This window comes from Vitis riparia, chromosome 18 (assembly GCF_004353265.1).
Source record: "Vitis riparia cultivar Riparia Gloire de Montpellier isolate 1030 chromosome 18, EGFV_Vit.rip_1.0, whole genome shotgun sequence".
NCBI lineage: Eukaryota > Viridiplantae > Streptophyta > Magnoliopsida > Vitales > Vitaceae > Vitis > Vitis riparia.
This window is the reverse complement of record NC_048448.1, coordinates 34,415,528-34,425,602: the sequence shown is the minus strand read 5'-3', so window position 1 is coordinate 34,425,602 and position 10,075 is coordinate 34,415,528. Positions and strand designations below refer to the sequence as shown.

Here is a 10,075-nt window from a genome sequence, read left to right as displayed (position 1 = left end):
GCATAACCAACAATCCGACAGTCAAGGTACTCTGCGTCATTTCATCATTCTTTGTTTTTATTTATCATTCAATAGAAAAAAAAGGGAAAAAGAGAAAGTCGTTGTAGTTTGTACACAGGCATTCAGGCCTTCTCATTACAGTTATAGCTTCCCATTAAGATTTTACACGAAGGGTTCTTCTCTGATGGTGCCTATACTTCATTGGAACTGAGAAATCTATGACATATAGATGACTCAATTCAGATGTGATAAAGAGATTCCTAATTATAAGTATTATTTTAAATAAATAAACTAAAGAGTATCAGTACATAGAAGAAGCATAAATGGCAAGTTTCTGAAAAAGAAACGAGATCTACCGTTTAAAAGGTCCTGAGCATACTCTGTACATTTGGCTTCATTTACAACTCCATTAAGTATCTTGCTTCAACTCCCTGATCAGTTTCTTAAATTTTGTAGGCTCAGAGGTAACTCTACATATCTTGCTTGGGCTTCCGGCTCAGTTCAGAGTAATGACCACCCATTAGCTGCAAAACCTCCTCCCATAGACCAGATGAAGACTCTGCTGAGACCCCACTGATTACATTTGGGCTACATGCAGCCACATACCAATAGTCTGATTCAATCTCCTCTCTCAACTGATCCAGCTGCCACCCAGCATATCCAACAAAGAATCTGAAATCCTGAGGCTTAAGCACCCCTTGCTTCACCAGTTTTGCAGCTTCATCCAGACTGTTTCGAGCACCATAACAGAGGCCAGGTATCACCTCTTCAAGCCCAGGAAGTTTTGGGTTTTCCCCTGTTTTTAGTAAAAACATGCTTGCCTCTAGAGGACCACCAAAATGCAAGGAACAATCAGCAAAAGTGGTTGCCAGATCCAGATTAGTGGGCTTCATGTGTTTGATCTTTTTGTGAAGAGGCCGGTTAATAACAACTCCAAATGGCCCCTCCTGTGGGTGTCTGGTTCCAGATCTGAGAAGGAGAACAACAGTTCTTTCAAAGGAGCGTACCCCATCGAGTTTCTCTGTGGCAACGAGAACACAGCCAGTCTCGGGTACTGGAATAGGATGGGCCCATTTCAGGCCTAGGGGTTTAGGCTCTTGGGGTGTTCCACCTTGGCTGTGAGCCTCAGGATCTGCCTTTTCTGCCTGATAAAATTTTCAAGTGTAAGTTTTCCCATTTACAGAGCATGAATTTCAAGAGAAGATTGCTACCATCATGACTAATACTTCAAAATCTCTCAATCCTCAAAGATGAAATTAAATGCTATGCTCTCCACTGATAAGTGCATACCAGGTTCATACCATTATCCTACATGACAGCATGCAGAATAGTTCCATAATGTCCCCAAGGAAGGGTTGTTCAGAAGTGGCATATTCAAGCTGGTGCTAAATTGGTGGAGTCACAATCTGGCTCACTTTGCGTTAGCAATCAACCAGAAACCAAACTGATTCTAAGCATGAAAATATTCATGCTTGATGTGGCAGGGCCGCAGGATATAGACATGATATAATGAATGTGACCATGCTTGATATGGGGTGATATAGTTGTACAGAATCCATATGGTCATATGCTTGATGGGGGAAGATATGGCCATAATGTGCAATCCAGAGAGGTTCATGACATATAGGAGCCAACTGAATAGATACACCAACATTTCTATAAAGCTCTTAATCTTATTATCAACACCTTAAAAGTCTGAACTAAACTTGAATTTTGGCAGGTTAGGAAAGTCCAAACTTCCGTATGTGTGTGTGCTAATGTCTGCTGTGTGCCTTACTCTAGTATGCATGTATGTAATGTCGCTAGTAGATACTGGATATTTATATATTGACTTATAATACTACAATGGTTATACCTTTATCTTATTTTGTTTAGGAAACTGATAGTTTATAAGCCATAGGCACTTGTAGATATTGGTGGTATTGAAATATTGAGACAATTACACAATGGTTATACCTTTATTTAGGAAAATAAAAGCTCTACAAGCCATACAAAACATCACCTGTTCCCGAGCAAAGAGAGCTGCTCTGAACTCTCTCCAGTCCACAATTATTTGACGGGACTTCTGGGAGGCAGTGTCATTGGATTTGTTGCCCTCAGAAGGGTTGTTTCCTTTCAGGCTATCTCCTTCTGGAATAGACCGATCGCCATTTCCTGTATTTGTAAGCATAACCATATTGTTTAAGCAGGTTTACAAGAAGTCCATAGAAGATGAAGAATGGATGGAGAGTCATCTCTCTGTGCTTAGTAAGAAAGCTGCAAAATAAGCCATATAAAAATTCTAGAATACATTAAAGGGAAGTAAATCAGAACACTATATGATTGAAGAGTGGGCTATTAACATGTAAGAACACCAAATACAAAAAGGCAGTTGGTCTTTGAAGTTCATATCATTAGCAGCAAGAAAATGAAAGAGCCACTCCATTACCTCTTTCACGACTTCTTACATAAAAAATTTTCCATATCAACACAATACTCTGGCCAGCCCAACAAAGGTCATCAACAGAACAACTAATGATGACTTCCAATGATAATTAACCAGCTGGTGGCAGAGTTCAAAGATGAAAATTTATAGCAGGAAAAAAAAAATACACTTTATGTCCTCCAAATCATCATATCCTTAGATAATGGCATGCTCCATCTCATTCAAACATGATCATTGAAACAATATTCCTCTACTTGACATGTAGCACCAATTCAGTTAGTGACAGTTAATTCTCTATTTGATAATATCAGATGATATCAATTTCCCCTGAACATCTATATCCTAATATATTATAGATTTTAGATAATACCAACTAATCTTCATGACTTGGAGATTATTATACTGATGACAACCAAATTTACTATACATTAAGCAAAAGACATGTCTGCAAGACATGCGCCAAGCAATAGTATTCAAAATATATACTCCTTATTCCATCAAAACTTTCCTTTCGCCTTGAATTATTACTGACTTAAGCATCAGAGTTCTTTTTGTTTTACAGATCCTGTTCAGATTGGACAAGTAAAACGTTTGGCTCCAAAATTCAGGTTCCAACAATTATGTTAATCAAAACTACAGCGAGAACCAACAAATTAAGAAGATCATAATGTGCTTCAAGTAGAATGGTGTGCACTAGTCAACTCTAAGCCATTTCCAATAACACTGAAGTTTTCCAGATTCCCTGTGACAGCCCAAAAACACCAAACGTTTTGCCCCTTTATTTTTCTATACCTTTTCTATAGTTGATATAAGAATCTTGCATAAAGAAATTGATCTAAAGCAGCCCAAAACAAAAATATGAAATAATGAGGTTTAAAATATGAATATATTAGGATTAAATGTCGATTACATTGAGAGTGCTTAAAATAATGGCATAACTGATGATTTATGCATAGTTTGAGATCCACATGATATATTAATTTTCTGCACTTGGCCTAGATCTATGCATGGATTTGCATGCTTCCACAGACCAAAATCTAGATATGATAAACTGGTGTCTTATAAGCAAATCTGCAAATTTGCTGATTCTAGAGTTGTCTTCTAACAAATGCTTTTTCTAATTGTAAGTTCAGTTTCAGAAACTTCTGTGGCCAAAAATTGAAATCCAGGTTAGTTCTGATGCAATGTTTCACTGCTCATCCTGCAGAAGAGCCAATCTCAGGTGAGCAGAGCACAGGTTTGATTGACAATTGGCTAGCCAAGCTTAAATACAGTTGTATGGCCCAACTCAAGCTCAAGTGAGCTTGAACACGATCTTAGTCAACCTAGCTAAGCTTGAACAACCAAATACTAGAATTAGCCTACACCCTGAGAAGTTCCTTGTTGAGGTTGAGACTATGACAAACTTCTACCAATGAAGGATCTCATCTGAAGACTGAAGCTCACAAACTTCAGTTGTGTGGTCAAGATAGTCAAATTCAGGCAGTAAGCATGACAACAAATTTAGGAGTGGAGGAAAGAGAAGCACCAATGTAAAATCCTGTTCAATTACTGGACAAAGCTTTATGGAAGCTGCTGAACCTAGAAACTAAACTAAATAGAGAATACAATGAGAGTTTTCCTCGATTGGCTGCACACAATGCACTGCTAAAGGATAATAACTGGGCTCCTACTAGTAATGTGTTGGGTTGTGTAAAAAAATATATAAAAAAGACTAGATCATCCTACATCAATTATCAATTGTGGATGAGGCTCACAGCTTGGATGTAAAAGGGGGAAGGTATTAAGCATTAACCACAAGATTTTGCTAACAGGGGTAATTCTGGTAAGGGGCATGCTAGCTCCTCACACATGGGGCAAGAATCAATGAAGGAGCATGTCAGTACTTCAATAGCAAATTTGAGTTTGTACCCTACTTACAAAGTGTTGCTCCAAAGCTCATAAATGGTTTTAGGATCTTGGGACAGAAACCCCAAAACACATTTTACAAGGATTCCAATGTGGCAAACCTAGAAACCTCTCTTCAGAATGCCCAGGCAGTATACTCTGAAAGAAATTTGGTTGATCAAACAAAAGGGAAGGGAGTCAAGGGACTTTGTTGGTCCTGATGATGAAAAATATATTAGTGAGTAGTGATATCAGGAAACTGAAGAAGGGTTCTCAGATCAGGAGGATGACCTTGACAGTAGAATTCATGGAGACAATTTGGTACCAGGACTTGTTATCCATTTACCAATGCTTTCTCCAAAAGTACCTGAGAAATAAAGGTGGTTACAATAAATAGAAATTTCAGACTTTTTGCACAGATAGTGCTTGCACAATGTAGACAGTGGAGGTATCAATAACTGAGTTTTACAACAGGTTGTTGATTAGTTAAGTTGGAAAAAAAAGGGGAAAAAATTGAATCAACCTTACAGCTCTTCTACTTTTAAGGAGTGGACCAAAGTCCCAATCACATCGCATTGTTTGGTAAACTTCCATATCAAATTCCATTTGTTAAGATGTGCTTCCACTTGAGGTGTTCCATATTTGGTTAGCTGGCTAGGCTATCCCTTTGCCAGTTAGATATAACAACAATCCATACCAGGAAGAGCAAAATGTGCACTATTATAGATACTACTACTTGTGTGTTAGTGCCAAAATGCTAGCCAAGCCTACTGAAACCAAGTGCCATTAAAGAGGTCAAGAAAGGAAATCTTCTCCTTCAAAGCTGTGATCTTGAGAGGGAAAGCAAATAGAAATATGTAAACTTTGTTTCCTATTAGAAAAAGGAATCTTCCCCGTTACCAAGGAAGACAATTCAAGATAGGGAAAGTAACATGCATACTTAAACATCAAGTACCATTTGAGGATCAAGTAATAACATGTAAGTCAAGTCTACCAAAAAACCAAAGGCCATAAAGGAGATCAAGGAAGCACAACCCCTCCTTTAAAGGTGTGATCTTGAGAAGGAAAGCAAAGAGAAATATGTTAAGTTTGTCTTCTATGGGACAAAACAAAACGTAAATTTCATCCTTGTTACTAGGGAAGTAAAGGAGAGTTCATTAGTTGCTCAGCAGGTTCAGCCACTCTTGCAGGAGCCATACATGAACAACTTCCCGATGGCCTCCCCACGTTGAGAAACATAAAACATCGAATAGGCATGGTACCTAATGCTAACTTCCCACACAATCTCATTACATAATGGGTCCTACACAGCTCAAGCAGATGCATCACTAGATCATTAAATTGCCTAGCAACAGGTCAACGAGCAGAGGTACATTCACATTAGAAGCTTGATGAAACGTCTTAAACCAAGATCAAAATTCTCAACTGAAAAGTCAGAATAAGATACAGACTGAGCCATTAATCAATTTGAAAATCCAGGAGAACTACGGCATTTAACACATATGTATGATTAAACTATGAATACAATAAAAGAAAAGCTCAAATTTTCACACGAATTCAAGTTCAGCTTTCCTCTTTCCCTTAAACCCGCTTTCCCAGAAAACAAATAGAGCAATCATATACGAATTTGGAACCCAAATCCCAAAAGATAGGGAAAAAGAAAATCACCGGAGTTGCTTGAGAAAAAATTGCTCAAAATTTTTCACATAAATAAACCTCCAATTCGTTATTTATCAAATTTTTCCACCGTATCAAAGACTCGAAATCCGAAATCCATGAAGACGCAAAAAAAAAAAAAAGAAATTACCAGAAGAAGAGGAATTATCATGGTTCTTCTTGCCCATGGCTCTCACAACCAACGAGGAAGCCTTGCGCGAAGCAACCCTGATCTCGAACAGCCTCCCATCTTCAGGCCTGAAACTCCCGACCTTGGCCAAATAGCATGAAAACGGCCTCTCGGAAAACGAATTCCGCAGCAGAAGCGGACTCAGATTGGGGTTCTTGATATGAGCGCACCACAGATCCATCACAAATTTTCTGGAAAAATCAAAACTTGAGGGTAAAAGAGAGAGTGATGAGGGAGAAGGAGAGAGAGATTGTAACGGATATGCGAAGAAGAAAACAAAGGGGGAGAGTGTGGGAAGTGAGGAGAAGGGAGAGAGAAAGAGAAAGAATATGCCTTCATTGTAACCGAATTTATACTGGGGCTGTTTGATTTTTTCAATCTCTCTCCCATTTCCACTTCAATAAATAACTTTGTTTTCTTGCTTTTTATTTTTTTTTTTGTTTTTTCACAAAGACTCCTTAGTCCTTATAACCTTTTTACCCCATACAATTACCTATCAGCTTTATTACTCATTTGAAGGGAAAGGTCAATTTTGTAATTTTCTTTATGTCATAATAATTTTTTTATTATTTTACTTCTTTTCTTTTTCTTTTTTCTTTTTTGTAATTTTTACTTTTAAATTTTTTGGAAGATGATCATTAAATTACTTTTCATCAAAAGCTTGTTGGGTTTTTTTTGTGTATTTTTTAAATATTTAATGTTTATAAGTTTAAAATTCATGGAAAATGTTAGAATATTTATTTTGAATTACTTAACTTTTTTTTTTGTTTTTTTCCCCTTTTTGTTTAATATTTTTGCCTTTTTTCTTTTTTTTTTAATAGTTTTACCTGTAAATTATCATTATTATATAACCAATACAGGAAAAAAAAAAGTTTTAGGTAAAAATGATTTCTTTAAAACAAAAATTCCATAAACTAATTTGATTTTTAAAATAATTTTCAAACTAATTTGTCTTATCAACACGAATATCCATGTCATAAAACCGTAATTACCTTTATTTATTTTTTTTAAAATGGTTAAAACCACAGTCAAGTCATAGTTATGATATTATGTTTAAAAAAATTTCAAAACCTAACTACGGTTCTATGATAAAAAAATTGAAGACATCCAAGCGGTTGAAATACATTAGTTTGGAAATTATTTTAGTTGAATTTTTTTTAAATACATTTCCTTAAAATATAAAAAGAAAAACATTCATTTTTAATTATATCCTTTTCTTTTTCATGATTTTTTTTACTTTAATTATATTTTATTAAACAAATAAAAATAAAAATAAAAATAACTAAGAAATCTTATCATCAATATTATCTAATATTAAGAAGATACACAAAGTAAGCATAAAGGCCGAAGACACTCCCATAAAAAATTCCATAAATCTAAAGAAATTAAATATTAACCATATTTGATTCTCTTAATTTTAGATTATTTTCTTATACATAGTTTTGTTAGGGATATGATTTATTTCTTTCCTTCTATAATTCAACCATATTTTTGTATAAAATTCTAAATATAGTAGAAATCATAACTATCATTACCAAAATACACCAAGTCCTATATGGTATTTGAGCCATAAAACTTCTCTATACTTTTCTTCTTTCTAATAACCTAAACTCAATATTTAGTTATTTCACTATACTCTATCAAGTTAAACATTACAAACTTCCTATCGGCGAAACCAAATCACCCCTTAGTTCATAGCCTTGGTGTTTTCCATCATCTATTCAATAGAAAGAAACTTGTTGAAGAACTTAAAGTTGGTGAGGGAAACAAAAGTCTTCACCCATAATACCAATTATAAATCAATAATGAAGAATTTCTCACTTCATGACTTCTTGGAACCATGAAATAAGACATTTTGGGTATGATCTTCAGTGTTGAAACAACATATGAAGTATGTACATCTTTTAAAAAGCAATTGTTTCCCATTATAGTTAAAAAATAAAAATATAAAAAAAAAATCTAAAAAACATGTTGATGATTCTCAAAAATGGGTCACGGCCTCTTAAAGAATTTAAAAGAATTGAAAAACATATGTGACAATTTTGTCACAATCAAAAAGTCAATTTTAGACCAAAACAAAGTGTTCCAATTTGCTCACGGGACAAAAATATAAAAAATTTCGACTAACAATATTTACTAAACCATATTATCGTTCATTTAATCAATTTTTACTAACTATTTAAGGATATGAACAATCACTTACTGTGTAAAACAAAGACAAGAAAATATTTCAAGACATTGTAAATTCTTTTTAGACAACGAGATTATGGTTGAAATGATCGAAAGGATGAAGGAAATTTCAACTCAAATGGAAGAGGATTCACAAATATTAACGATTCACGTGACTTCACCATTTGAAACGAAAATCCGATTTTTTTTTTTTATCTATTTTCATAAGTTTCAAATATTGATAAAAAAAATCAATTTATTCGAAGAACTAAAGTATTTCAATGTGATAGTGAAAAAGAATTTAGCTCTAATATTTTTCTCGAGCATCTTCAAAATGATGTAATATAACTACACATTTCATATCATGGGACTCTCGAACAAATCGAAGTGGTCAAACGAAAAATACTCACATATTGTTGAAATCGGATTGACTATATTTTTTCATGCCAACTTGCATGAAAAATGTGCAATGCTGATGCTACATGCATCATCGTTTTTGTCAGATTTTTACCACGGGGTGTAACCATCACAATTTCAATAATTTATACAGATGTTGACTAATACGTTGCTTAGTCAATAATAAGACAAGCTTTTTAGGAAAACAGAAGGATAAGATAGAAAAGTGCCCAATAAGAAAGAGATAGAAATAGAATGAACCCTTTTTTTATAGAAAGGTTTTATTTTATTTAGCTAATTAATATTAAATTTATTAAATTCGACTCAATTAATTGAGGCAACAAAATGGTTCAACTAATTGACCTACCCCGTTGAGTGCATAGATGCACATGATTTTTGGTTTCAATTGTAAATAACTTAATTGAAAACTATATATATATATAATAAATAAATAAAATGTATATTTAATATTAAAATAATTATGCATCTCAAAATTTAATGCACTCACAGTTTTGAGTTTTTTTTTTTAACACATAAACCGATCCTTTTTTATATTAATGATTTCATTTGAATGTATCTTTTTTAATATACTTTTGGATTTTTTTTTCTATTACACCCAAATATATCTATTAAATTCAAATTTATGTGTCGTTAATAAGAATGACAATAGGATGAATTTCATCAGGTAATCGGGTTTGAGATTTTTTAAAATCTAAGACAGGTTCAAGTGTTTCCTTATCCAGCCCAGTTATATATAAAATTTATAAAAAATTATAGTACTTTAATTATTTATAAAATATATTTGTTTTAATGCAATTAAAAAAAATTAAAAAATAAAAGATAATTAAAAAAATTTCAATAAACAAAAAAAAAAAGTTAAACAAGAGGACATGACGAGTATAAAAAATTTCTTATATCCACCCATCAAATTAATTTTTTTAATGGGACAAAGATAAAAATTATTTTTGAATAAATGGAGCAGGATAGAGATGAGAGCGACCTGTCCCGAACTCGTCCTATTGTTGTCCCTAGTTATTATCAAAATCTCGAGATTAACCATACACCTTGAAATACTTATATAAACGTATAAAATAAAATAAATAATAATTATAATTACTCATTTGGAAACTAATATCAGCTTAATTAATTTAATAATGAGAGTAATCATAGATTAATAATAAAATTATGCAATACAAAAAACTGAATATCATCATTGTTGTTACATTTCTAATAAAAGTAAGAACATCCATTATAATAAATTTAAATTCTTAATATAAATTTATAAGTATAAATAAATATATTCATTCACTTAATAAAATAATCTAAGAAATATGGTAGATTAGCATGGAATA

The 10,075-nt window shown here is 33.3% G+C and overlaps 1 protein-coding gene across 1 annotated transcript; it reads right to left on the bottom strand.

Moving 5' to 3' along the window:
• Positions 1-246: 246 nt before the first annotated feature.
• On the bottom strand, positions 247-6,484 carry LOC117907221 (UPF0301 protein MAB_4928c). The gene is made up of 3 exons (XM_034820682.1): positions 6,120-6,484; positions 2,003-2,154; positions 247-1,145 (listed from the first exon to the last, which is right to left on the bottom strand). Exons 1-3 carry the CDS (start codon positions 6,337-6,339, stop codon positions 471-473), a joined length of 1,047 nt encoding a protein of 348 aa, XP_034676573.1. The 5' UTR covers positions 6,340-6,484; the 3' UTR covers positions 247-470.
• Positions 6,485-10,075: the final 3,591 nt, after the last annotated feature.